The sequence below is a fragment of the Hippoglossus stenolepis genome, chromosome 3 (assembly GCF_022539355.2).
Source record: "Hippoglossus stenolepis isolate QCI-W04-F060 chromosome 3, HSTE1.2, whole genome shotgun sequence".
NCBI classification, from domain to species: domain Eukaryota; kingdom Metazoa; phylum Chordata; class Actinopteri; order Pleuronectiformes; family Pleuronectidae; genus Hippoglossus; species Hippoglossus stenolepis.
Window position 1 is genome coordinate 5834005 of NC_061485.1, and position 27469 is coordinate 5861473.

The 27469-nt window shown below is 42.5% G+C and overlaps 4 protein-coding genes across 20 annotated transcripts in view; 3 read left to right on the forward strand and 1 right to left on the reverse strand.

The window, feature by feature from the left end:
- Positions 1-1701: 1701 nt before the first annotated feature.
- Positions 1702-21476, reverse strand: rnf207a (ring finger protein 207a). Of its 9 annotated transcripts, XM_035151559.2 has the most exons (20): positions 21106-21476; positions 19961-20066; positions 19798-19828; positions 19379-19569; positions 13233-13365; positions 12869-13013; positions 12561-12642; positions 12383-12458; positions 11386-11511; positions 10154-10200; positions 8390-8462; positions 7475-7543; positions 7035-7103; positions 6581-6687; positions 3906-4083; positions 3622-3807; positions 3328-3379; positions 3117-3234; positions 2623-2715; positions 1702-2342 (listed from the first exon to the last, which is right to left on the reverse strand). In XM_035151559.2, the coding sequence occupies exons 4-20, from the start codon at positions 19567-19569 to the stop codon at positions 2189-2191; spliced, it is 1899 nt and encodes a 632-aa protein (XP_035007450.2). In that variant the 5' UTR covers positions 19798-19828; positions 19961-20066; positions 21106-21476; the 3' UTR covers positions 1702-2188. The 9 variants fall into 9 exon arrangements, with proteins under 9 accessions (XP_035007450.2, XP_035007451.2, XP_035007455.2 ...); XM_035151560.2 differs by lacking the exon at positions 19798-19828; XM_035151564.2 differs by lacking the exons at positions 19961-20066; positions 21106-21476 and having other exon boundaries at positions 12869-13009; positions 13244-13365; positions 19798-19950.
- Positions 14453-16102, forward strand: zpr1 (ZPR1 zinc finger). The gene has a single exon (XM_035151568.2). It carries the CDS (start codon positions 14453-14455, stop codon positions 15800-15802), a length of 1350 nt encoding a protein of 449 aa, XP_035007459.1. The 3' UTR covers positions 15803-16102.
- Positions 21145-25178, forward strand: rpl22 (ribosomal protein L22). Its single transcript, XM_035151569.1, has 4 exons — positions 21145-21248; positions 22149-22259; positions 23508-23632; positions 24990-25178. The coding sequence occupies exons 1-4, from the start codon at positions 21237-21239 to the stop codon at positions 25132-25134; spliced, it is 393 nt and encodes a 130-aa protein (XP_035007460.1). The 5' UTR covers positions 21145-21236; the 3' UTR covers positions 25135-25178.
- Positions 25179-26371: 1193 nt separating this feature from the next.
- Positions 26372-27469, forward strand: part of chd5 (chromodomain helicase DNA binding protein 5) — a 41259-nt gene continuing 40161 nt past the window's right edge. For all 9 annotated transcript variants that reach the window (XM_047339427.1, XM_047339432.1, XM_047339428.1 and 6 more), the window contains exon 1: positions 26372-27041. In XM_047339427.1, the coding sequence (XP_047195383.1) occupies positions 26975-27041 (67 nt within the window). In that variant the 5' untranslated portion in view covers positions 26372-26974. The remainder of the gene's footprint in view (positions 27042-27469) is intronic.

The following is a 27469-nucleotide window of genomic DNA, read 5'->3' on the forward strand; positions in this document are numbered from 1 at the left end:
ACAAAGTGACTAGTTTTTTTTAAGTCTAATGATGCACAGGGGCACTTCAGGGCCAATTGGATTTAAGCTGGGGCCAGTCCCCCCCCTAGCCCCGCCCCTGGATCCACCCCTGGTGCAGATAGTTTTTTGAACTGATATTTTTCTCACCGATTTTTCAGAAATCTCCATCAGCACAACCTTGGTTTTTAAAATATGTCTCCGTCCAGACGCACACACAATAATGACTAAAAAATGTATTTAGCTGTGATCTTGTATCAGTGATAACCAAACATAGAGGAACCGGTATAGAGACGCCATTGTTGCTGTTGTGTCTGGTGTCTCTGCTCATTACACAAACCAACATGTGCAGAGTAAACTGTGATAACGTTTCCCAAATGCTCAGTTTCACACAGAAACACAGACACCAGAATGTTTGAAAAGCAAATTCATTTTGCCAAATATCTGCATGAGTGTGGCCAGGGCATAAAAACAAATGAGGAGAAATCAGTTGATGAACTAAATGTGCCAGGACTGTCTTCTCCAAAAAATACCAGTTATTTTCTTCCTGCAGTGAAACAACCCTCGGAGTTGAATTCTCCCTCCAGCAGCAGGTGAGGGAGCCCGGCAGAGAGAGAGAGAGAGAGAGAGAGAATAATCAACAGTGAACATGGACCTGGTGGTTGGATGAGTGCAGATGATGAATGACCACGGGGACGGTGTACAGGACCAAACGCACAGGCACGGCCATTTGTTACTCTGCTGTCACAAATGTATTTTTAATGAATCCGCACCTCTGACTCCTCCGCAGAGCGCCACTGTTCCTTAAGGCCGCCGTGACCCCGATATGTCCCGTGAAGCTGCAGCTCTGAACCGAGCCCACTTTAACTCCGGCAGCGTGATGCAAATAACCTCCCCCTCGTGTTTTCTGAAGCCATCAGTCTGCCTGCTCGTTATTATCCTTACCTGCGCTGAGAATAGGGGCCGTCCCTGCCTCTGTAGCATGTGTGTGTGGGGGTGGGGATGTTCACCTTGAAACGCTCCTGTGTGTGTTTCTCCAAGACGTTTTTTTTTTTTGGCAGAATAAAAAAGTCCTATCACAAAAAAAAGAGAGAATTGATTTAATTTGGAGATCCCCCTTCCTTTTGCAGTGGAACCGTAAACATCTTTACGTCCCACCCTCTTGCTGTTATTTTTTACACGGATTCTATTTTAAAACTAACAAGATTAATTAAGGAAAAGCCTACAGGGGAGAAAAGAGAGGGGGAAGTAGGAGAGCTACCTGCTGATGTCCTGCAGGGCAAACGCCTTACAGCATGCTGCAGTCGATTTAAGAGGCGAACCAAGAGGAATATATCTCCTGCAGCAGCAGCTCCTCGCTCGGCTGGGATATTGAGCACAGGTCTAAAAAAAAATAAAAAAAATTGGAGTTTTGAGGTGAAGGCCAACATCCGCACACGTCTGCAAATCAATTTTTTTTATCTTTTGTATGACGATGTAGAAACTGCAGTGAAAAAAGAACCACCCCCTCTCCCCGCCTCACCATCCTGCCTCATTTTGCAGGAGACTTAAATGCATGAGATGATACCCATGAAACAAATCAATACGTGACCCTCTGCCCACCCACACCCGGAATGACAAACACATCATCGCTTGCACTGCTCCATCGGTGCCATCAACACCGGCTCAACTGCAGGGAATCGGTCATTCATCACGAGGCTTCAGTCACCAAAAGGAAATGTTTTATGCAAAGAAACAGATACTGCAAAAAGCAATTCTACACCCACTGTAGATAAAAAGACAAAAGGGAGCGATCGGTCACACCTTCGGCACACTTCATCATTTTAACAGTCCCAACACAAACAGTCTGGAGAAGTAAGATTATTCTCTCATTACAGCCGTCCGTGGTTTTTTAAAATAACGTCAACGCAGTGTTTCCGATATCGTTATCTCCGCCCGCTCAGAGCGAGGAGGCTTCTTTCCGTGTGACAGCTGCGACTCCTTGACCTCCGCGTGTGTACGCTCACAGTTGCCGTCACTTTGGAGCCGTTGGCAGCTGCTGAGGAAACGTGACGCCCAGTATCTGGACAGGCGAAGAAGTCACATACCATCCTGGGCTCGTTGCAGCTGAATTAAGGTCCATTGCTCCACAGGGCCGGGGAGAGGGGAGGGAGAGGGGGGTGGGAGGGTGAGAAATCAAATGACACGGTGTTTATGAAGGCATCTCATTGTGGCTGGACGTCTCCGTGGGCCCCCCCCTCGGCCTGCCTGGATGATCGGTCTTGACGGAGCTGTCCCCTGATTCCAGGATCAGTGGACGGTGGTTCTTGTCTCTGTCTTGGTCGGCGACACACGCCTGGTTGTCACTGTCGGCGAGAACAAACGAGGAGCAGGGTCAACACAGAGGTCAACTGGTAACATCTGGGGTGTTGTTGTCATTATCCCACATCTTCCTAGGTATTGTAGTTGCAGCTGTTTTCTAACTTCTTCTCCCTCCCTGTCTTTAAAAAAGTTTTCAGTCTGGCCCAGATCACAGAACAATCAAAATCCTCATAACTCTATTTCTTCAGAGTTATAATTCCGTCTAAGACAAGGCTTTAGTTTACACGTGGAGAAACTACAGTTGCACTCGGCGTGTGTTGATACCTGTCGTGACTTTCCTTGGTTATCGAGCTGTCTTCGTAGATTTTCAGCATCGTTTCTGTGCGGTCGTCATGTTGCTCCTTGGGCTCCTGAAACCTGGAAAACATATTTCAAAAATGTGTTATTTTCTTAAGTTGTCAGAGGTGTTAAAAACAAGGCTGATACAAAAAGAACAAATCTAACAATGTTTTAATCTCTCTCTCAGTATTTGGAAGACAGGTCACAAATATGTATTTTCATTTAAAAAAAGTTATTTGGAGACCATTTTCTCAGCGTAATACTTATACGCTGCTAAACTGATTAATCTACATTGCCCGTGTTTATGATAATGACGAAACTACACATTTCTGTTGTTGTATCCTTTCGGTTATTATACACACTAATGATTCATACAGTGGTGCTTCCTATCAAATGGTGGAGGCAAGAGGGATTTCAGTCATGTGTCATGAATCAACTGGTTTGGCAGCAGATGGACAAACACCCTGTGAACTCAGCACCTGGGCTCCAGTCTCTCTTTGACCTTGGCGATGGATAAGATGTAGGGGCTGATCTGTTTGGCGATGGTGGTTAAGTAGAAGTTCTCCTGCTTCAGCTGCATCAGGTCCAGAAGCTGAGCTGGAGTCAGCGCACAAAGAAAATGATGTTTAAACAGTCAACAAAATGAGCAACAGTTGGTTGTTCTCCTCGTTGTCGCTGCTGAGGACGAACCTTCATAGATCTCCTGCTCGTTAGTGACCCGCTGAAAAGTTTCCTCCCAGATCTGAGAAGAAAACATGAATAAGCTCATGAAGTAAAATAGATGAACTGCAGTCGGTCGACTTGAGGGAGACTTTGATATTTACTACTTTGTCTTTGTTTCTCTCTGCATCGTCAGCAACCTGCATTTTTAGCGGTAGGTAAAACTAGTTAGTGCGAAGTTTGGAGAACTGTAGAAACGTGTTTGTGTCTGGTGGAGGCAGAGTAACGGTAAAGGTCAAAACATGGAGGTTCCACCGGACGCACCTCTTCAAACACGACCCTCACAGTTTCCACAGTGGAGTACTGGGCAGTGATCTGGCTGTCGATGTGCAGCGACCTGTCCAGGACCTCGCCCATTGTATCTGTGTTTATGATGGAGTGGTGCTTGGTCAGGTCCCGGTGCAGCTCCTGGACCTGGTCCTTTAGATTCTGGATCTCCGTCTGGAGAGTCTGTAAACATGCACACGTTGATACTATATAAGACATGATATTAAAGAGACTTGATCCGTGTACAGATGCCAGGTGAAGTGCACACTCAGAGCTCTCACCCTGTAGGTGTTCTCGTAGTTGCGACAGTGCTCAGTGAAGGGCGTCTCCCGTCCCTCGGCCAGGAGGACCTTGGTGCAGATGTTGCGATGAGATGTCGGCCTTCGCCCCAACACCGAGCCCAGAGGCATCTCACTGAGAGACGGGGAGCGGCAGGACATGGAGAGAGGCGACTGGAGCCTGAGGTGAGGAATCAAAGAATCAAAGCCTTTACTTCTCACATTTGTAACTGTGCTTTGAACATGTTATGACCTTTGTTTTGGCGTCAGCTTTATATAACCTGTAGCTGAGCTCTGTCTGTTAAACCACAGGAGGATTAAAGGTTCATGTAGAATAAATTCTACACAAGGCTGCATAGATTGTATATGAACAGCTCTGCTCCATGCACAGATCAAAACACTGAGATCCTACAGTGCAATATTCATATTGTTTTGAGTCTATTCTGTTGCTTCCTGAGCTTTCTGCTGCTGTCAGTGGGGAATTGTGTGCTCACTGTCTGCAAAAAAACAGATCCTAGGTTTCTATTATTGAATGTCACATATTACCTTTAAGTACATCGAAGATTTATATAACTTTGTTAACTTTCTCTATTTCAAATCAAATTAAACGTGTTTTCTGCTTGATCTTTATCAGATTTTGTATCAGGGCCTCAAAGACTTTTTCTCAGTAAACAAAAATAATGTTGATGCAACATCTCTACTCCTTGGCCGTGAGCTGCTAAGCTTCAGCTAAGTGCTTCTGTCAAGCTCAACCTTGGTGGTAGTTTTTATCTCTACATAATAAAGTAAATATTGCCTGAACACGAAAAGTATTTCCAAATTCTCCAAGTTTCTATTTTACTTTAAATCCAAGTGAGGGATCTGTTCAAGGAAATTCAGATTTGAAAAGAAAAAGTAAATATAAAATTTGAAAACATTAAATATTCTTACTCCATGTGTCAAGTGCCATGAGTGTCCCTCTGATCACTCACATCTCCCCTGTCACCTTCAAGAAGCGTGTTCAAATGTGTATCTAGCACAAAAGCAGCCTTTTAGATAAACTTGCATTTATCTGGGCTCTTACAGAACCTGTCCCAAACGGCCCTGAATCTATTTTCCCACAGTCGAGTCGTGAAAACATCCCTCTCCATATAATTTGTGAATTTTGTCCTCTGTGTCCCCGCACAGCCAATTTAAGCAGCAGCAGCAGCAGCGTCGGCTGCATGAAAGAACCCGGCACAACTTCTATTCTGTGAAATTATGATAAAATTGCAGTCAGCCAGCTGGCCGTCCACCAGACGCTGCCCGCTCTGCATCCTGCATTAATGGCTGATAAGTGGTGGAGGAAGCTTTCAGACGGCGAATGAGGATGTATCAGACACTACAAGATGTTCAGTTGAGCCCAATAATAGACTACACACCATGTGGGCGGTTTTCTGAACGACCATACGGTGAGGAGAAGCCTGTTTCCTCCTCCTGAAGTGGACAAACTGTGAAGTCAAGCATCTCATGTAACTACAGTCATGTTTTCCTCTTATGTTTCCTCAGGATTAAACAGAAATTTGCCCAAAAAGAGTAGAAATCCAACCTCTGATAGCACATCTGATAAAACACCTTTCCTCAAACCTTTATCCCAATGAGAAATATCTCAAGACATGCAACTGGAAAAGCTAAATGTATTGAATGTGCAAACTGCACTACATAAGAGAATAGACTGCAAAGATCTAAAAAAGAGTAACATCCACATCCACTCACCTGTGGCAGCCTCTTTCTCCGTCCCTCTGTAATGTTGATGCAACCTGTCTATAACAAGTATTCCTCTCGTTCTGCCGCTACACACACGTCACCCTCTGTCACCCGGCCCCTGTCCTCCCACCAGTGACGCCAATTAAAGTCTTTGCCCGCACTAAAGCCGTGACATCAGTGGCCTGGAACACAGCGGCCCATAACCGCTCCAGACGCATTCCCAGAGAGTTCTGTGAAATTACGATAAAAATAGGGCCAGCCCCCCGGCCACCAATTCCTGCCCTCTCTGCGTCTTGCACTGGCACTGGCAGAGCACTAAACAAGTTGGAGAGGAGAGTTGTCAGTATGCTGACACTCGTGGGTGATGATGTGGAAAAAAATACTGGTCAAGGGAGATGGGGGCGTACGTGGAAACCTTTATTGTGATAGGTCGTCAAATAAATATTGTGTTTCCTCATGATTTCACTCAACTGTTAAAGGACTTAAGTGAGTTAAAAGACGTTTTTTGCAATGTTTAAAGGTTTTTATTTACCTCAGATTACAAGCAAATTCGATATAACTTCTCTTCAAGACGGCAAACAGAAAGCATCTCTATCCACGACTTGTATGTCCTTTCTAAAACAGGATCAACGGCCTCCTTGCCAGCCCCTGTGCCACAAGGTGACTTTCGTAAACGTCCCAGTGTACAGACAGACTGACAGACAGGATAACTGCCATAGTGGGACTCAGCGTGGCGCCTCCTCTCCTCTCACTGCACTCATCGCTGTCTACCATCTGTAGTTGTAAACCATTTGCGGGGGATCTAGCGTTTGGATGCCAAACAAGTGTGAAATGTTCCGCCCAGGACGTTTCTAATTCCTTGGAAGAGTCCAGAGGATGTTGTGGTGACATCCGGGCACATCGCAGAAGGAAAGGATCAATTAGTCACCACATTAATGATAAACTCATCTCACCTTGCTGCAACACTTATAGATCCGGCCACAGAGGCGGGGCAGCGCGGTCCCAGCAGCAGCAAGGGCTCCAGGCAGCGGGCGAACTCGCTCCTGTAGTCTGTGTTGATCTGGAGGAAGACGGACAGAGAGCAAGTCGTTTAGTCTTCTGTGAAAACAGGTTGAAAATGTGCACTTACTGTACATCTCAGAATCATTCATGAAGGGTTAGACCATACAGTGAAGTCAGTGGAATTCTCTTCCAGTACAGCACATCTCTCATATCATTTCTTATGCTATTAAACTCGAGAAATGAGGAAAAGAAAAGACAAAATACAGAAAATCATGGTTCTGGGCTTTCGAGCCTCAGAGCTGAAAATCTGGTGAAACAGTTGGGAACTAGTGACACAACTGATCAGGCGACTTCTGTGGATCCCACTCTGAGTGTAACCTCCTCCAGCGCCGCGGGAACACTCACTTTGCTGCTCTGAACCGGCTTCAGGCGATGAGGGAGCTTCACGATCCTCTTCAGCCGCTCCATTAGCTGCTGTGGAAGCAAGAACCCGCGGGTGTGAGTCAGTGACCCGCTCCACCTCGCTGAGGCGTGACAGACAGACTCCACTTAGAGACCAATTCAGTCCAGCTGATATGTGATGTCTCTCTCTACCAACTTCTTCAGAACAAACTACAAACTACAAACCCTTCAACACTTAAATTCATTTGTTTTTGGTTACAATATTCAGTCTAAATGATGGGTTTTGTTATTTGAATTCTCCTTTTCTCCTTATCTATTGTGCAGTGATTCTGTTAGAATTTAAAAAACACTATTTACTATTTAAAAAACACTATTTACATTATGTAATTATTATAATACACGCAGTTCTTGGTTTACGTTCCTCCACTTCCCGCTGTACTCACGTAGCCCATGTCCAGAAACTCAAACCTGTTGGCCGAGCTGAGGAAGGCCGAACACGTGACGAGATGAACCTGAACACATCACAGATTAACAGATTAACACATGGTGTCAGTGATTAACTGACACCATGATGGATTAACACTGATATCAAATCGGATTTAATTCATCCCACAATAAACTACACAAAGTAAAGAAGTAGTGGAAAGTAACTATATACACTTACTCTACGACAGTTTTGAGATACTTTACTGCTTTACTTCACTTTGCTTTAGCTTTACAATGTTATGATCCACATGCTATGTTATGCTCAGGGGCATATCAAAGGACTTTAAGGGCCCCAGGCGAAAGGGACCTGGGGGGCCCCCAACACTATTGTCGTTGCTGTGGATGAATATAATCAGCTGTATTCTCGACGCTCGGCAGTTCGATCCCAGTCTTTCCCACTTCGCTGAAGTGTCTGAGGACAAGATACTGAACCTCAAAATTACCCCTCATAGAAAAAGTACTGCCCATAGATGTCCTGTATGAATGTGTGTGTGTGAATGGGGTGAATGGTTAAACACTTTACTGTAAAGCGCTTTATAAAAAAGACCATCTACCAATAATACTCCACAACTTTTCTCTGGTCAGATTAAGATTTTACATATAAAAAAAACACAATAAGATTATAAAATACAATAAAAACCCATTTAATTTTGGTGTGTATCCAGGAATTTGTCATTTTCATTGCAGGAGGCTGTTTTTCAACATTTTCACCCTTTAAAAACAAATCCACCATATTTCTGGAACTGTTATCTTTGATATCAGAGAGTGAAATTCGTGCAGCTTGATTGAATTCAGGGCGACTGTTGGGCCTTGGGGCAGGTGTGCACTCTGATGCCTTTCTAGTTTATTATAAGGTCTTTATGTGACTCTACCTGGAGGGTTGGTAAAAGCGCAGTAAGATGTGACAGTTGCTCCTTCAGTGCTTTCTCCTTCTCCTCGTGTTGACTGCAAACACACGAACACAGAACACATGAACATGTAACGCTACACCGTCAGCTCCACGCGTGTCCAACTCCACAGGGGATTCAGTTCAGGAGGTGCAGCTGCAGAACAACCCATCCACTCCATATTTCCAGAAGCTAATCTATCCGTCTTCTCGCGTAACAAACACATAAGCAGGGAGACACAGGGCCGGACACACAGGGCCTGACATAAATAGCCTTTAAAGCCCTTCCGGGAACCAAGCCACTGGACGGCTTCCAGGCAACGAGTGAGAGATGGAGGACCATGGGCACAAAAGAAATCTCATTAAAGATCCCCACAGAGTGCAACTCGATACACTCACTCACTCACACGCACTAAATTGTTCTGATTCAATCGTGCACACGTATCACACGGAACGCACAGTGAAAAGATAAAGTGCTCCTAAATGGTTCTCGTTTATTTCTTGCATGTGAGATTGTTGTTATCTGGAAATGGGAGCCTCATAGAAAACTGTAGAAACTATCTCACTCTGGATCACTGGGCTTTCACTTAGGGACCATCAAAAAATTACTATAGCCTCCATGTTAGACTCCAAATCAGCTGATTAGGTTTCATATAAGCTGATTTCGATTTGTAATCATTGTAACTTCTGTTTTCTGCAGAAACAAACTTCTTCAGTTCTCAACCGGTTAACCTGCTCATGTTTATTTACATTTATACTCGTGCCAGTACCTGTGAATCTATATGAATATATATTTTATCCCGCAACCTGGTGCAGGACTCTGCCATAGACAAACAGCACAAAGTTAGTTTTATTAGAATTTAGTGCATCTGATATTTTACATGAACAGTAATATTTCTAAGAATCACACAATTGAAACAGGAACTTATTGATGGTCCCTAAGTGAATATCCAACTGACTTCACCGCAATGATAAAACATCTGCATGTGTATCTATCCCACACTGGTTCCTCATTAATCTTCCATGAAATGTAACTGATGTGCAATAATTTGTTCTTAACGACTAATTAGTTGCCAATGGTGGATGACAGTAAATCAAACTTTAATGATCCCTCAAGGGATGTTGCACATTTAATTATTTAATTATTTTAGCATTAAATTAATGGTTTTGTGAGGCTGTCAATAAAAGGTAATTTCTTCATTATTTATCACTTTACAGTCTTGTGGCTGCAAACGTAAACAGCTACATCAGAAAGACTTGGAGAAGGTTTGACATGACAGTAATGGCCACTGCAGGTCCTACAGTTGGTGGAGAATGTGCTGTTTTGATGCAACACGGAGGGAATCTACATATTGCATCCATGTTGCTGCTGTTGACAGTGTAAGTCTATAATTACCAGTTCTTTTCACTTGACTTCATTTTCACTGACAGGACCCAGGTACAAGCTGCCGCCGTGTCCTTGAAAACTGTGATCCCGCTCAAGTGTTTCTAATTCAGCATCACACTTTGTCGAAATGAAAATCCCCCAAGAAAACATGTTTGTTGGAGAGCAAGATTATTTCAGGGGAAGCAGGCAGCAGCTATTCATCACCCAGAGTACAATGCAGCACCATAATAAAAAAGGAAAACGTTTGAAGTGTCCCGGTGATAGCAGCATTATAGCATTCAATTTAGTAACTATTGAGGTTTGTGGCAACAAAAAAGCACATTTTTTGTTGCCACGTGTAAATCTTTGTATATTTCATTTTACCTCTGAGCTGCTTTCAGCAGAATCTTCTTCCTCTCTGCTAGTTTTTCCTGTCAGGAGAGAAACAGAGAAAACAGCCTCTTTTATTCCTGACACTGCTGTGAAAACGGCCTTGAGTTCTTAACGCCTGAAGAATTTTCAAGATAGTGGAAAAAAAGTAGGTGTGAATTGCACAGTGTGGTGTTTGCTCTGTCTCTTGGATTGTCCCTCGGAGGAAGGTTCACAGAGACACCCAGTGGCCAAACTGTGCTAATGCTGGAGAAAGGAGCAACTTAACTGCCCACTACAGTCAGACTGAGCCACGTGCCGAATAGATACTACAAATAGATTCTAGCGAGCGTTTGAGTGTGTTGTGTGTATTCACAGTAGACAATAAAATAAAAATAAGAACTTATATATGCATACTATTTTGAGTTTGATATTGATACGTGCAATTCTCTCATAAAGCAAAGTAGAAAGGAATTAGAGGAGCAACTCACAGTCTGCTTTGACTGTGATGATATTAATGACGGCTGCTACCGGTGATTTTATTGGTTTGTTTTTTCATTTGATGTATTTTTGTGTTGTATAACAAATTGAAGTTTCTGTGGTGAGGAATATGTACTTATGGATTTGTATGTTATATATAATGAGCACCAGAATCCTCAAAGAACCTTAAAACAGCAGGTAATCCGCCTGGAATTCCAATGGGCAGTTGAAATGTATTTGTAAATGCAACATCAGACGCTGTTTGAAATGCTAATGTCAGCTCCTGTATTGGTCAGGAGTGTGAGAAGCAGTGTATTTATACACACATCTCATGTAGTGTTCAAGGCCATTGGAAACCAGCATTGATTGAAAAGAAAAAGAAATGCCTGCACTGAATTCAAACTGACTGAACACGTCGGCATCGAACACGTGTAGCTGCACGAAGACGAGGAGAAGTGAACGACCTGTTTCTCCACAGGAAGAATTTTTACGTCTTTACAATCAAGAGGTCAGAATTCAACGGCGATAAATGGAGAGAGACAGAATTTAGATATTTAGACATTATTTTTAATGTAGCTTGCTGTTGATAGCTGCCTATAGTCTCAATGAAAACATACTGTTGATGTATTAGCATATGTTCAAAGAAGAATATGATGTATGTAAGTCTGGAATCCAGCTGTCGATTTAAATAAATGTGGTGGTTGGGAGTCAATGAATATTTGAGGGACATATATTCTGTATCCATCACATCAGGATCGTTGTACAACCTGCAGACTGTTGAAGAGACTGCAGATCGCGTTCTCTTCTTCCTCCACATTTAGACACACTTCTCCGATCATTGATCTCAGCAGGACGATCGCCTCCCGGGCTGAAGTCTGCAGCTCCTTCACCACCTGCAGAGCAAGAGGGGGGGGGGAGGTGGCTCACTGTCAGCGTCAGTCACTGTGGGAAACTTAACTCACATTCATATGTCATCAGACTTAAAATCTACCTGTTCTGACTTCATTACAGCTTCTCCTGCATCTTAGGACTCGATCAATGATGTTTTTAATTAGGTTGTTATGTTTTCTTGTTGTGTTAATCGGCTTTTTCTACGTTTCTCTCGTGGATTCTCTTTAATCACATCCACCGAGGAGATTATGTTTTCACCACGTGTCTGTTTGTTGCTTCATTTGTCAGCAGGATTATGCAAAAACTATGAAACCGATTTGCTTAGTGGAGGAATGGAGCCTGAGTACGAGAAGAACTTATTACATTGTGGTGAGATTAAGGAACAGATGCAGGATTTTATTTTCACTTTTTTAACATCGAAACATATGTTATTTTTAATATTTTCATTAATTTGTCAGAGACTAATGAACAGATCTTGAATTCATTAAACCATGCATATTTACAGGGCTTGTATTTATTGGTGATTGCAATTTGATGCAGTTCCCCAAAAAATATCTTTATCTAGCAGATTTGAATATCTTTATGGGGGGTCGTTTTTTCCTGCCATATAATCACGTGTTCAGTTTATTTCTCTTGAGCTGATAGAAAACGTTAAGAGTAAAATATTTGTTGTATTCAAACCCCTAATCCTAACCCACACATAGAATCTCCCCAAACGTAATTTGCATGTATCTCTATTCAATTATAAAATGTTTGAAGTGTTATATTGAAAAACTATATTTAAATTGCCCTTCGATGAGCTAAACTAATTTTGCATAGACCTATGCTGCATTGCACAATGCCAGTGTAGATGAACAGACAGGACTCTCTCACCAGCACAGCCTGGTCCAACATCTCACAGCCCTGCATGTAGGCTGTTTCAATATCAATGCAGTGAGTCCGACTCTCCCTGCGGTAAACAAGCGACAAGTCATTGTCAGACGGTGGAGGAGAATAGAGGAGAGGAGAGGAGACAGACTATATAAGTGATGTATGTGGTGGATTCACTCACACTTGCATGTCTCTGAAGCACTTGATACAAAGCATTGACTTGTTCTCTGTTGAGAAGAGGATGTACGGCTCCTCGTGGAGAGCTGCAGAGACACAGATGCCTTTTTAACTTCAGCCCAAAGGATTTAAGTAACTGAACGAATATAAAACTAAGACACTTGAGTAGAATATGATAGACATGCAGCCAGACAGGAGGTTCAAGCAGAGAACAGGTGGGACAACAGTTCTCCTGACAAACATTCTACCACTGGTGTAATAAAACCTGTCTGGCCTGTAACTCTTCAGGAGTAAAGTGCAGGTGACACTCACAGCACTTCCTGTGTTTGGCTTTAGTGCGTTTGGCCAAGGTGACAATCTCATGATGGGAAAACATTCTGGCCTTGTGAGTCAGCTCCTTGCAGTCGCCGCACAGTGGCTGGCTGCAGGTATTACAGAAGTACATCAGCCCTGCTTCCTGTACAGAAACAAAAATAAAAAGGTCTGTTTTCAGGTTTGTTTTATTTCTTTACAAACAAAAATTTAATATATCTGATATTTCTGTTACTGTGAGTCGCCAACATTCCTTGGTTAAGCTTTCATATAACATAAGTTGTATCTAATGTCTGTATCTTGTCTATTTGTTCTTTGATGCCGTTATGTCACTAAACATTTACACACAACAGTGTATTAGTACCTTTTTGTTACTTTCCTGGTCACAGTTGGCACACGGGACTGTCTCCTCTGTGTCTGCATTGTTGTCAACAAGAAACCTGAGCAGACGGTCTTCAGGTGGGAGGGCATTATTCCCTTTTACTATGGATGGATATCTGTGTCAAAATGACAATAAGAGAAACTAATGATGTTTGTGCCATTTAAAATATACAAAAAAACTCAATAACAAGACAATAATGTGCAGTAATTGTTTTTAAAGACAGTGACAGACCTCAAGTTTGAGAAACAAAAACGTCTCCATACATCTAACCAACTTTGCTACAAAGTTCCTGAATATAAATCCAGGGAATTTTTCCTAAAATCAAAATATTTGATTTTCACAAGAGGAATTTAAACAACAACCAAGAGCAAATATATGTCTCTGTCTCTGTCTCATAATTGTGCAAGCTCCCCAGTAGAGGACAAATCTACAGGGCCTCAAAATTGTCCAAATTAAAAAAGCAAAATTGAAACAGCAAAGCCATTAACTGTGAAAAATCAAAGAAATCATCAAAGGAACACATCCTATAAAGTCAATACATTAATGAATACCCCTCAAATAATTCATTAATTATACAGTTCCACTTCCAGGTATTTGTAAACTGAGACCCGCTCAACTAATTCACCCTCAATCCAGGTGAGAGGAATAATTGTCCTAAAATCTATGACAATACATTAAATACAAAAACAAAAAACTCTATAGTGTAGCTATACATGTTTTATCATTTAAAACCCTGTGTGATTGGAAATATGTTAGATAATATAAATTTTTGTATTATATAAAACCCTGTGTGACTGTATAATATTGTAATTATTTTAATAATTTAAAACCCTGTGTGATTTCTTTCTGAGGGAGAAACTCCATTATGTTTGATATTACACATTTTATAATTTACAACTCTGTATGATCGTATAATATGTTAGATATAATACTTTTTTATTTTTTAAATCATTTAATCGCGTAAAATACTGTTCATTTTTATGCAGTACCCTGACCAAGCAGAGGGGGGCAGCAGCGACGACTTCCCAGGCCGCCCCACTGTCCCCGAAGAAGAAGACGCGGAAGTTGTGACACACAACACGATCTACTCGAACGTGCGCAGCTGCTGAAGCTTCGACATCTAGAAAGTTCCGGAACAACAACTCCACAGCGCAGGTGAACAGTTTCTTCTGAAGCGAAACGTTTAAACTCGACGCGTGACAATGTCTGTGATCTCCGAGGAGAGCGTGCGAGGCGGCAGCGTCTTCAAAGACCTCAGCGCCGATGACGAGGACTGGCAGCCCACCGAGATCGAGAGTCTGTGTATGAACTGCTACGAGAACGGCTCGACCCGCCTGCTGCTCACCCGGATCCCCTTCTTCAAAGAGGTCATCGTCAGCTCCTTCCGCTGCGACCACTGCAACTGGTCCAACACCGAGATCCAGTCCGCAGGCCGGATCCAGGACCAGGGCGTGTGCTACAGCCTCAAGGTGCGAACCAAGAAGGACCTGGACCGGGAGGTGGTGAAGGCGGACTCCGCCACCACCAGGATCCCCGAGCTGGATTTTGAAATCCCCCCCTTCACCCAGAAGGGCTCCCTGTCCACCATCGAGGGGCTGTTGGACCGAGCAGTCGCAGGGCTGGAGCAGGACCAAGCTGTCAGGCGGGCCGATCACCCCGAGGTGGCCGAGAAGATAGACGAGTTCATCCAGAAGCTGGTGAAGCTGAAAGATGTCGAGAGTGAGTTCACTCTGGTGATCGAGGACCCGTCCGGCAACAGTTTTGTGGAGAACCCGCGGGCCCCTCAGAAGGATGAGGCCCTCACCTTGTCCTTGTTCAAGCGGACGATGCAGCAGGAGATGCAGCTGGGAATCAGGGCCGATGACGACCTGGACGAGGAGCCAGCAGGCAGCGACCTGGACACCATGAGAAACGAGGTTCTGGTCTTCAACACCAACTGCCCAGAATGCAACGCGCCCGCCTCCACCAACATGAAGCTCGTCCAGATCCCTCACTTCAAGGAGGTCATCATCATGGCCACCAACTGCGACAGCTGCGGCCACCGGACCAATGAGGTGAAGTCGGGTGGCGCCACGGAGGATCAGGGCACCAAGATCACCCTGCACATCACCGACCCCTCAGACATGAGCCGAGACCTGCTCAAGTCGGAGACGTGCTTCGTCCTCATCCCGGAGCTGGACTTTGAGCTGGGGATGGCCGCTCTCGGCGGGAAGTTCACCACCCTGGAGGGGCTGCTAAAAGACATCAAGGACCTGATCGTCTCCAAAAACCCCTTCATCTGCGGCGACAGCGTGGCCTCCGATCGGATGCGGAAGCTGGCCGAGTTCGGAGAGAAGATAGAGGATGTTATCGCGGTGAGAAGGGACGTCCACCTCATCCTGGACGACCCGGCAGGGAACAGCTACATGCAGAACGTGTACGCCCCTGATCCTGATCCTGAGATGACTTATGAGCGGTACACTCGCACGTTTGAGCAGAATGAAGATCTCGGTCTGAACGGCATGATGACGGAGGGATACCAGGAAGAGAAGTCAACAGACAGCACTCACTGAATGGACTAAACAAGTCGTTAGACGACGTCTTGATAGAAACCTTGTGTAATTATCTTACTCCATATTTTCTGTCATTTTCATACACTTTAAGTTTAATTTACATACGGGCTGAGAGGTTGTTGTTTATAGAGCAGTTAAGGGAATTGTAAGTTACCCCGAATGCATATTTATGTGAAAATAATTTAAAAAACACATCAGTAACCTAATTTGTACAATTACACAGGGAAGCTGTTGATAAAGGTGTTTATTTGCATTCTCGTATCATCCCAGAAGATGGCGCTCTGTCCTCACCTCTGATTTTTTTAAAAAAGGCTTCTTTTCTTTCAGCGGACCACACACTGTGTGACCAAAGTAATCTTCTTATTCACCTGCGAGCATGAGATTGTCTCAATAAAGCGATATCGTAATTGATACTTTAGCTCTGCTCTTTGATTTGGCAGATGTTGAAAGACGGCAGATAAGGTTTGCGTTTAGGTTTAAAAGACAAATTTTCTGCTCTAATCTGCATAATTAGTTGTCAGAAAACCCGGAATTTGTATTTCTCTGTGAGCAGACTAAAAAAAATGGGTGTTTGTGTGGATTTATGGGAAAAGTTTATTATCGTGTTGGTGTAAATAAAAGCTCAGACTGCTTTAACTATCAATTCTTTCCAAGAACTTGTTTGAATCTTTCTAGAGAGCCTATATGAGCTCAGGGGAAAAGGTTTAAGAAAACAAGGGTGAGGTCAAATATTTAAAAAAGATGTGGCCCTGTAAATATAATCGGGTGCTAAAAACACGTAGCTCACTTTGCAAGTTCAAAGTATGTTTATAAACAAGGTGATGAATACAAAACTGAGATGGATATATTTGAATCATAAACATACAGCTTAGTCAATTTAATTCTGAGTATAAAAGGTTTTGTTTCAGCCTAAACTGTTTTGGGTCTACACGCTTTATTTATCTTTTGGTAACTTTTGCTTTAATGATATGTACAAAATTTCTTGTGGAGATTGAACATGTGGACCAAAATAAAAGTTTTCAAGGGTGGCATGATCCTCAGATTCCTTGTTTGATTGAACTACATCCAAAGATATCAGTTTCCAAAGAGATTTAAATTAGCTGTTTGTCTAACTGTGTTTCAGCTGTACTGATACCCCCCCACTGTGTGTGTTTTATCTAGTTTTCATAGCAACGTGGATCTATTGTGTTCTACTAATAGCACAGTAGTGAATTCCTAGATTACACGGTTCTTGAGAGAGCAGCTGTTAGCGGGGCTGTAGCTCCTGATAGAAATAGTAGCTGCCAGGCAACGGGCCCCTGGAGCCTGAGCCCCGGACTACAGAGCTCAGCGGCTCTGTGCCCACTGGATTATTTCCATATAGAAAACCTCAACACAGGTGAACATGAAGTAGCTGTGAGGCAGACGGGGAGGTCGCCTGAGGATCAGTCGTAGTTTGTCTGAATAATTTATGATTCAGTTTAAGAATGCAGCTAATGCTTAAACCTGTGGAAGTGGGAAAAGAATCAAACATATCCTCAGACGAAAAACAGTATTTTGAGAAGACATCTCTGTGTTTTAGCAGAATCTGAACCCAGAAGCTCAGGGAGTGTTTAAGCAGTTCTCAGTCTGAAGTCTCCGTCTACTGACACATTCAGAAGAGCTGCATGCCTCCACTTACAGTCCCCCTAAATTCAATGAAGCCTTAAAGCTAAGCCAACAAAACAATGCAGATCATGAAATCAGAATCTCCATTGCAGAAGGATGATAGGTTAATAATAACCACCCTACGAAACTACATTTAAATCTGTTAAATTCAGATTTTTAGTTTGATTAGCATCAAATTTCACATTCTCATAGATATCAGTCCCCTAAACATGTATGGTTTTATCATCAAGATCCATGAATTATTCAATGAGAAATCTGTGAAAATACCAGATTTCACAGTGATAAAGAAAGAAAACTACAGGATCCCCCTTAGTCTAGATCCGCACCAGAATTAAATCAATGTTTTCTTTGCTCATGTCCCATCCTTCCACCAAGTTTCCTGGAAATCCATCCAGCAGTTTTTTATATAATCTTGATAACAAATAAACGGACAGGGACAAAAACATAATGTCTTCAGAGGACATCACCATATCTAAGAAACTTGATATGAACAACTGAGAAAAATGTAGTGACAGCACATTTTCACTTTCTTGTCGTACACACACACACAAGAGAATCCACAAAATCTAGTTCAAGTCACATCTGATGCAGCAGAAAATATTTCAGGTTTAACATCGTGCATTAGAGGTCAATTACATCCCTATGTGTTTCGATGGGTGACAGTTATTACCGCAGACCTGAAGGTGACTGTAAGATCACGAGTCCCTCCTTAATAGGGGATGAAATAGATTGGTATCATGTGACTGCTTTTGATTGCCATAAGCTGCTGGCACCGGTGGCAAATGCCAGAACGCTTTGTTTGCTGTGCGACCGGTCTTAGTGGTGTTGAGGCCAAGGGCTAAATCAGAGACACGGGATGACCCTGCAGCTGTTAGAGCCACTCAGTGCTGCCCTGCCCACGCCAGGCCAGCAGAGGGTCACTGAGCAGAAACACAGTGACTTGACTCTCTCTCAAACCAATTGGATTCTCCCCCAAAATCTACCGCATGAACCGAACCAATCTACTAATCACCTTAAGTGGAACAAATCCCTTTGAGCCACGCTGCCCAAGACTGGGGCCTGAGGGAAGACTATGGCCTCGTGCATGAAGAAAAATATTATTTTACTCCAGGAATTTAAACTGCTGAGTCACGCTTGAGCAATTTGAGATCACCAATGTCATCATGATACAGTACAAGCTGTGGGAGGTCAATTTTCCACCAATAACAGTCAATCCTTGACCTCTGACCTCCATATTTCAGGTGAGATATCAAGACTCAGACTAAACACTGTGTTTTTTTCTTTAACTTATTATGAGTCATAGACTGCACGTAAAAACAGACAACATGACAGCTCCCCAAATGTAAAACCAAAGCACCTGGTGGCTGGCTGCAGTATAGGTGGTAAATCCTGCCTCCTCCATGTTAATGAATAGGACATGGACCTAACTAGAAATAAATCAAAGTACACATTAAATAGTTTCTTTCTCAATTATGGTTTCTGTAATTTTAGGTAGTTCTTATCACACTAATATACAGTATGTTCAAGGTCTCATGTTTCTGGTAAGTTTGGTTCTAATGAGTTATTTGATGTTATATAAAAAGGGGGTGAGACGTCATGGTTGACAGCTGAGACTGATTGGTGATTGGTCGAGCATGTGTATCAACTGGACCTCACGACCTCGGTTTCATCCCCTGATCACTAATGCTCAGCAGAGTCTGGCTCCGAGTGTGCAGCGTTGGTTTCTGGGATATTTTAGCTTCATTTCTGCATAGTGGAAAGAAGTGGAAACAAGTCGGCCATCTTTATGGAGTCTATAGTTTGAACATATAAGGAAATGTTTTTAGGCTTAAATTGTCCAGAATTCAAGACGTTTCCATTGCTCTCATGATTTATAACTTACATGCAGCCTAAATGGTTCCTCATCAACCTCTCAGTGCTATTCCTTACCCACAGAGGGGGCAGCTGAGACGGTTGTCACTGGTCCGGCCTCGCAGGCAGCGGGCACAGAAGATGTGGTAGCAGTCCAGCAGACACGGGGACTGGTACTGCTCGTGGCACAGGTGACACATGAGGGGGTGGACGCTCGTACAGTCCACGTTATACTGATGATCCAAACTGGTGAAGATTCCTCCGGCCATCTGTAAACACAGTGTGTGAATATTTAAAGACTGTCAGCGTGTGTCAAGTGATTGACGTTTTTTTAAAAGGCCACATCATCCCATCACTAAACAATGAATCCTCAGCATGGTGTTGAATTACAGTCCAAATAGAAGAGAGGCTAAGCCGACATGACATGAAACACTTTGATCAAAAGAGTCATATATTATCCGAAATAAACAAGAGGAACTTTTTTCTTTTTCATTTACCTTCTCAGATGTGTGATACGTGGTCAAGACCCTCAGCGACAACACATAGTCCACAGATGGCAAGAAAATAACATCACAAACATTATCCACACTGAAAATTCTAACAAAACTTACTGTAAATGCAGTATGTCAGTGTGGAGAAAGCAGAGAGCCACTGTCTTACCTTTCAGTGGTGCTATCAGCTACCCCCAGCAGGAATGACAGCAATGCAGAAACTCTTCAATAGTAGGCTGGTGGGGTCCCGCTGCCAGGCAGCTGACAGCACCCACCTAATGCCAGCCCCCAAGTGTTGCCAGAGAGCGAGAGGGACATTTAATATTGCTGTCCCATACTTTTTGTATTACTGCGAATACAGTTGTCCTGTCACTAATGTCTGCTATTAAGTCTTGGACATCATAGCAGAGTGAATGGAGGGCAGGGGGTGGACACCACAGCAGTGTACTTACTGTAATACGTTAACAGGAATGCTTTCAACTTGTCATATAAAGGATTGTTTTCAAGCACTTTGTAAAGTGTGTTGGCAAAGTGCTACATAAATTAAACGTTTGGTTGTGATGCATAAAAACAATGACGTTAATTTCACTACTATAAAACAAAAGATGTATTGTCCATAATAACTCGAGAGTAAAGAACTGAAAGTGATTACTTTGTAATAATTTCACATTCCTGACATAGTGTGTATAATATATAATGTGATGTGACTCATAAATACATATTTTATCACTACATAACTGCTACTGTAGTATTACTAAGCTATTACTATTATTATATTATTATCATGCTGTCGTCAATCAATCAATCTATCTGTCTGTCTATCTGTCTATCTATCTATCTATCTATCTATCTATCTATCTAGTTGTCATGGAGATGACTTGGCACATATTAGTGTGGTACATGATTCTTATTGTTTCCATTTATTAAAGCTTATATACATCTTAACATTTTATGTTTTATTTTACGTATTTCTTAGTTACAATGAGTTTTTACTTTAAAGCCTTCATTTGTGGGCGTTTGAGATTAGGCTTCTAAAGTCCTCACATTATTTTATTGTATTTGTACACAAACAATAACAATCTGTTGAATCTTAAAATAGAAGCTAATTTATGTGGTTAAATAAATTAGCTTAATTAGCTTCAGGTTGATTAATGACTGTTTTGGCAGCAATTTGTCAGAAAATAAAACATTTAGAAAGTTGTTGTCCTGTTATTAACACTGCCTGAGACACCAGTGAATTTTGTTATTTGAAAATTGCGTCTAAATCCACGCGTGTAGCCCGTAAACCGCGTTAAACTACGCTACTTCGCTTACCTGTCACTTGAGCCGCTTCCTAGTCGATCCCAGATAACTCGATGAGAGAGCGCTCGCTCGATCGATTTGGCGGCGCGGTATTAAACCTCCTGCGCAACCTTCCCCCTTCCTTTTAGCTGAACGTGTCAGCCATGGCCCCGCCGGTGAGTAGACACACGGTCGAATAAACCTCCTCACACGGTGTATTTCAGCTTCTCTTCCACATCCGCACGATTCGGTTCCACCTACGATCACTACTGTTCGTGTCGGTGGCGGGTTGAACGCGTAGTTTCGCCTTGTTTACTCTGTCGACGAGCACCACGTTGGGGCTAGCTCCCCGTGCTAACGCTAGCTAGCTGCGGTTAGCCGTGTGCTGCATGTCGCAAAGTGTTATGGGGGATTAAACGGGCAGATGCACAGTTAGGAGTTCACTTATTAGTATTAAAGTTGTTATACGAACAAAGTTAACTTGTCGATTTGAAGTCACGTGTGATGTGATGGTCGTTTTGAGGGAGTTTTAATAACCAACATGCAGGTTAGTAAAACCAGTCGTACCAGAAAAGACAGGTGGTCAAGAAACAGGGTGGAAAGAGGAAGTCTATCTATACATATATCTGTCTATCTCTTTATCTATCGATCCAATGCATTACTGATGTTTCACTGCACATATTTATATTTTTCCTATAACTCTTAAAGCACGGTGTTTGTAGCAGAAGGCAAAGTAAAAGTGTCATTGTGCAGGACTATATATGACAAATAAAACCTTTTGAACCATCTGTATATATGTCTATACATATATCTTTCAATCTCTATCTATTTGTCTATATCTATCCCTCTATCTGTATATCTACCTCTCTTTCTGTCTATTTATCTATATCTCTTTATCTGTCTGTCTATCCATCTGTCAATCTGCGCAGTGTCATTAGTGAAAATACACATGCAGATTCACAGTTATGAGCTCTCTACGTTATTTGCAAATTAATTTAACGTGTTCTGTTGAAGTCACATGATGTGATGGTCGTTTCTGTGAGTTTTAATCACTTTGCATGTTTCACTCGTACCAGAAAAGACAGGTGGTCAAGAAACAGGGTGGAAAGAGGAAGAAGCAGATCCTGAAGTTCACCCTGGACTGCACTCACCCTGTGGAAGATGGCATCATGGACGCTGCCAACTTTGTGAGTATAGCAGTTCAGACATGACAGGAGAGTCATAAAAGTAAGAGGCCACTTTCCCATTCACCTGAATGTGGTAGTGGTCTCAGACCTGAAGGCCCCACAGAGAGTGACAGCTTGTTGATCAGTAAACAGCAGCTGTCAGACACAAGCCCAGTGTTTAACACTGCTGTCACATCAGTGGGATCCTTCCTGAGTCACTGGAGGTGATGTTCAGTCAGTTCATCACGATCAAACTATAATCCAGTGTAGTTTATATGGCAACTAACAAGATGTCAACTAAAACAACCCTTATAAACATAAGTCTTTAAATCCATCACTGTACAAATTCTATAAATGGATATGAATATCAACTATTGTGTATACATGGATATCAATCTTCTGACTTTATTCTGAATAAGACATTACCCAGATTTATGGTAACATGAGTTGCTATTAGAATATTCCATTCATATTTCTGTTTACATGTTACAGAGTATAGTCTGAGTTCTCAAGCCAACATCACCTCTAACTACTTGCTCACATTCAAACCCAGGGCACGCGTCGTCAAGCAGTTGGTACCAGCTGCATTTCAATGTTGCATATTGCTGTGAAAACTGAATACACAACTTGGGCCCGTCAAGCTGGGTTAGGACAAAAAAGGTTAAATGATGTTTGGGCTCAGCTTTGTTCACGTTTGCTGGGCTAACTACTTGTTTTACATAGCATGCGTTTTTAATCAGGCTGCGATGCGACATGACATTATGTGAAAAGACGGGATTATCATGCAAATAAAGGGTTGCTAGTATGCTAACTCTAGCACGCTCACGATCCTTTTTTTTAAGGTTGTTGTGAAAAAAGTGACCATAATACATTGGAATGATATTAAACTAAGATTTTTTGGAGTATTAATGGAGAAAATACATTTGTGGATCTCTCTCCCAACTTGGTATAAGGCCCCACCCCTTAGCCCTAGCCCTCGGTACCAACAGGTATTGGGACAACCTACCCCTACACGTGAACGTGCAAAACGAAGGGCCAAGGGGTGAAATGGGATTGGGCCTAAAAGAATGCCACACTGACCTCCAGTCATGAACGTCCCGCGGTTGTCGGAAGGGACAAATCGGGTCTAAAATCAGCCCGATTATCCTCTAGTGTGCAGCAGCCTTTATTCTGAGTATGATCTTATTCCGTTTAAGGTAGTCTGAATACGCTGTTACGTGGCAGTTTCTACTGTCAGTGTGTGACTTGTTGTTTTCTCTGCAACTACAGGAGCAGTACCTGCAGGAGCGCATCAAGGTGAACGGCAAAGCTGGAAACCTCGGAGGTGGAGTGGTTTCCATCGAGAGGAGCAAGAGCAAAATTGCTGTGAACTCTGAAGTTCCCTTCTCTAAGAGGTACAAAATAAGCTGCAACTCATGGCTGTCAGTTAGTTATGTTTCATCAGTTGAAGTAGTACTTTTCTTTTTTTTTTAACTAATCAGTCACATTTGAAATTCTCAACCACTGTTCTGTGCAGTGCTCGCTACTGGGCCACAAACATGCTTGGGTGTAAAAAGTGCAGTTTTGTATATAAGAGAGGAGAAGGCAAAGCTTCACTGAAAAAATTGAAGTATTTTTAAGTAATTTAAAAAGTCCTTTTTGTTTAATATCATTGACGTATCCACAACAGTTATGTAACAGACAAAAATAAAAAGACACCAAACAAAGATTTTTTATTACAAATAATAGTGATGCTGCCCAAAATGTCAGCTGAGTACACAAACCCTCCGAGACTTCACATGTGGCTGTGAAATATTTGTGGTTTGTTACGTAATGGAAAAAGCTGTGTTCGGCTATTTTCTCACTCCACATAGCACAGATACACAAGTTGGGAACACCACCACCAGAGGGTGACGCTACCATTTTGATTCTTACATGGACCACTTCATATTTACCAGTAGGATGTTGGTACTCGGGTATCTACTAGTAATGCATATAATAAACTTTATTTGTATAAATCTTTACTTACAAAAATTATAACTGCCTAACAAAGAATAAATGGAGTTTAAAGGACAAAAATTAAATCAAGAGATTGTCAGTCGACAACAGTGGGGAATAAAATGAAGTTACACACAAAATAAAACACAGCTTTTGTCAAACATTTATCAAAGCTGTGCTATTTAAAAATAAATAAATAAATAAATTAAGTTTAAGAAGATATTTTAACGGTGTCTGCCATTTTAATAATCTGAATTTTATAGCTTACAAAGCTATAAATGTGATACAATATTACGTTATTGATCTTGATACATTTAGCTAAGTTTCAAACATTCCATCAGGAGTTAAAAGTTGTTTTGGCAGCATGCACAGTTTGTCATTTCTCCATTTGCTGTAGTTCTTCTCAGTGAATCAGATATTGGTACCGTAATAATACTACAAACAAGACGTTTTTTGTAGTATTTGGTTTGTTGATGTGGGTAGTATAAATCGAAAACTATACGATCAAGAGGACCAACTTGAAACTGATGGCCTACGAACACCCTGGTCAGAGTTTATCATCGTACACTCAGTCTCTGTAGTTTGAGAGATAACTTTGCGTTTCTGTACTCGGCTACTTCACCTTATCTTCAATTATTGTGTCAAATATTTAAAAACAAAACAAAATCCTGACTTTAGTGCATCTGAGGTAAAAAATTAGCCCATTCCCAATTGAATAGATTGTGAAAATGTATTGTATATTAAACATTATTATACCCCTCTGTTCTCTTTCAGGTACTTGAAATATCTGACCAAGAAGTATCTGAAAAAGAACAACCTCAGGGACTGGTTGAGAGTCGTGGCCAACACCAAGGAGAGCTACGAGCTGCGCTACTTCCAGATCAACCAGGATGAAGAGGAGGAGGAAGAGGAAGATTAAACCTAAGACCACTTTTAATAAAAGTTCAAAATAAGGTGGAAAAAGTGTCTCCTCCTATTTTTTATGTTTTATTTTAATGGTTTGATTTAATTTCCTCCCTGGGTATCACACACACGATCTCAGACCCCATCGGGTATCACATGTCGCCGAACTGGCCTCTGGGGGCAGCGTCCAATATTCTCCTGATGTAGACGGATATCAAAACCATCTTCCATTAGCCGAACACGATTTATCACTCGACTAGTTTCTTTTATGACAAGTTGAACGTTTCTCCACACAAACACTGATACTTGTTTTAGGTGTTTTAGGTCCAGATGACATTATTTAAACTAATAAAACCTAACTTCATATGAATACAGATCGATTAAAAAGCAGAGAGCCACGACATTTCAGTCAATGTTTTCTGCTTCTTTAGCTCTTGGACTGTTTACCTGCAGATAAGTGTTTTTAAAGTGCTTCTGGAGTCGAAACCGCCCTCTTACTCATTCTGCATATTCACATTTAGTATCTCGTCAGAGATGACACAACACTCAACACTCGTTATTATTTTTAAATGATTTAGAGCCGTAATAAACAATCTAATTGAAGTGGCCACATATCAGTAACAGCCGACTATACTATCGGTTTACTTTTGTTTTAAGATGCTTTTATCTGAATCGAGACGGCAAATGAGAAAATGTAACTTGTTTTTTGTTACCTATAAGCAGAAATTGGCCCCAACAAATTAAATTCCGGGAACATACAATTTTAAAAGTGGGTAAATGTGTTATTTTAATGACCAGAAGAGATAACAAACAGTTATACTGGATAGACGTAATAAACAAGCTACGATACATGAAACGGCTCCAATTCTGAACAACGAACACAAAGGAAATGGACGTGCACACGCAGCTGTTGGATTTGTGTATCTTACGATAAGGAAAGTGAAGCTGGAAGTCATCGCTCTCTGTGGGGCATCCAGCTGTGGTAACCTTGACAACAGTTAGACCACTGGCAGGCAGGACTCCTCAGCATGAAGTCATTAGGCTGCAGTTCCCTCTCTCTGTGTGTGTGTTGGGGGGAAAGAAGCCGAAAGTTGGCAAAATAAAGGATGAAAATATTTTTACTCTGGTTGTTTCAGGCATTTGATAAAAATGGGGGGGGGGAAGTCAATAAAATGTTAAATTGGGGGGGGGAATGTCCCCTCCCTACACACGCGCACACACGCGCACACACACACGCACCCTCATATCGAGAGCAGCAGAGCCTGTGAATGAACAGTGAAGCCGCAGAAGTTCGTGTCTCGTGCCTCTGGACTTCCACCACAGGGAAGCAGGGGCACGCGACGGGCGCGGGAAAAAAGAGTGTCCGTCCGGTCGCGGGAGAAAAAAAAAAAACATGCGTGGCGTCGCCGCACGGTGCGTGTTCCTCTCTCTCTCTCTCCCTCTCTCTCTTTTCCTCCGCGCGCGACTAGTTGGTTAGAGCTGGTAACTAAGGCGAGCGTGACTAACTAGTTGTGGGTGAAATTATGGGATGCATCGTCATGGCAACAGACCAGACGTCACAATCTGGGCATGTGTGTTCCATTTTCGTCTTTCTTATTTTTCAGACTGGAGGACCTGGATAGAGATCAGTGGAATAAAAAAAAATATATACATGCATGATTTTTTTATTAATTTATTTTTTTTAATCCTGCAGAGGAATTAACAAAAAAAACCAAAAAAAACATCGACGACTACCCTGCAGTTTTTTTTTTTTTTTTTTTTTGGAGGTGAAGAAAGAAGCTGCGGCGGCTGCAGGGTTAACTTTCAGTCTCCTCAGCCGAAAAAACCGCGGGGGACTGGGGGGCTATGAGCTGAAGATGCCGGGGTCGCTGAGTAATGAAGACGAGGGACAGGACGACATGGATTTTGAAGACGATTTGCCAGGTGAGGGGAGAGAGAGAGAGAGAGAGGGTGGGAGAGAGGTGGGGGGGTGGGTGGGGGTAGAGAGGCGGGGTGTCCTTCACTGTGTTTCTGCGCCGCTTCGCCCTGAATGCGGGGAAAAGGGCTTGTCCTGCTCCTGAGAGCGGTGCTGGAGGATGTGGAGGAGGGGTGGGGTGCAGCCAGCAGAGTCATGCCATTATATCCCTGCACGACCCAGTGTCTCTAAGGTGGGAGCAGGCTTTTTCTTTTTCTTTTTTTTTTACATTTGGATTAGCCCCAGGCTGTCCTCACATGCCTGATCTGGAGGCTGGAGATGAAAACCCCTCCTGCACGGCTCCTCTGGGCTGTTTTCCTGTTTCTTCTCCTGCATGCTGTGCACAAGTGAATGTGTTTACCCTCAAGTCCAAAAACACACAAGTTCTGTGTCAGAC

What these genes read in the sequence shown, in the direction of transcription:
- rpl22 (XM_035151569.1), top strand. An exon ending in TCATGGACGCTGCCAACTTT is followed by an intron (nt 22,260 to 23,507) that starts GTGAGTATAGCA and finishes CTGCAACTACAG; the next exon opens with GAGCAGTACCTGCAGGAGCG. An exon ending in GAAGTTCCCTTCTCTAAGAG is followed by an intron (nt 23,633 to 24,989) that starts GTACAAAATAAG and finishes GTTCTCTTTCAG; the next exon opens with GTACTTGAAATATCTGACCA.
- rnf207a (XM_035151560.2), bottom strand. Translation starts at nt 19,569, where the DNA reads ATGGCCGGAGGAATCTTCACCAGTTTGGATCATCAGTATAACGTGGAC. An exon ending in AGCCAAACACAGGAAGTGCT is followed by an intron (nt 12,643 to 12,868) that starts GTGAGTGTCACC and finishes GTGTCTCTGCAG; the next exon opens with CTCTCCACGAGGAGCCGTAC. An exon ending in CTGCTGAAAGCAGCTCAGAG is followed by an intron (nt 8,463 to 10,153) that starts GTAAAATGAAAT and finishes GTGTGTTTGCAG; the next exon opens with TCAACACGAGGAGAAGGAGA.
- zpr1 (XM_035151568.2), top strand. Translation starts at nt 14,453, where the DNA reads ATGTCTGTGATCTCCGAGGAGAGCGTGCGAGGCGGCAGCGTCTTCAAA.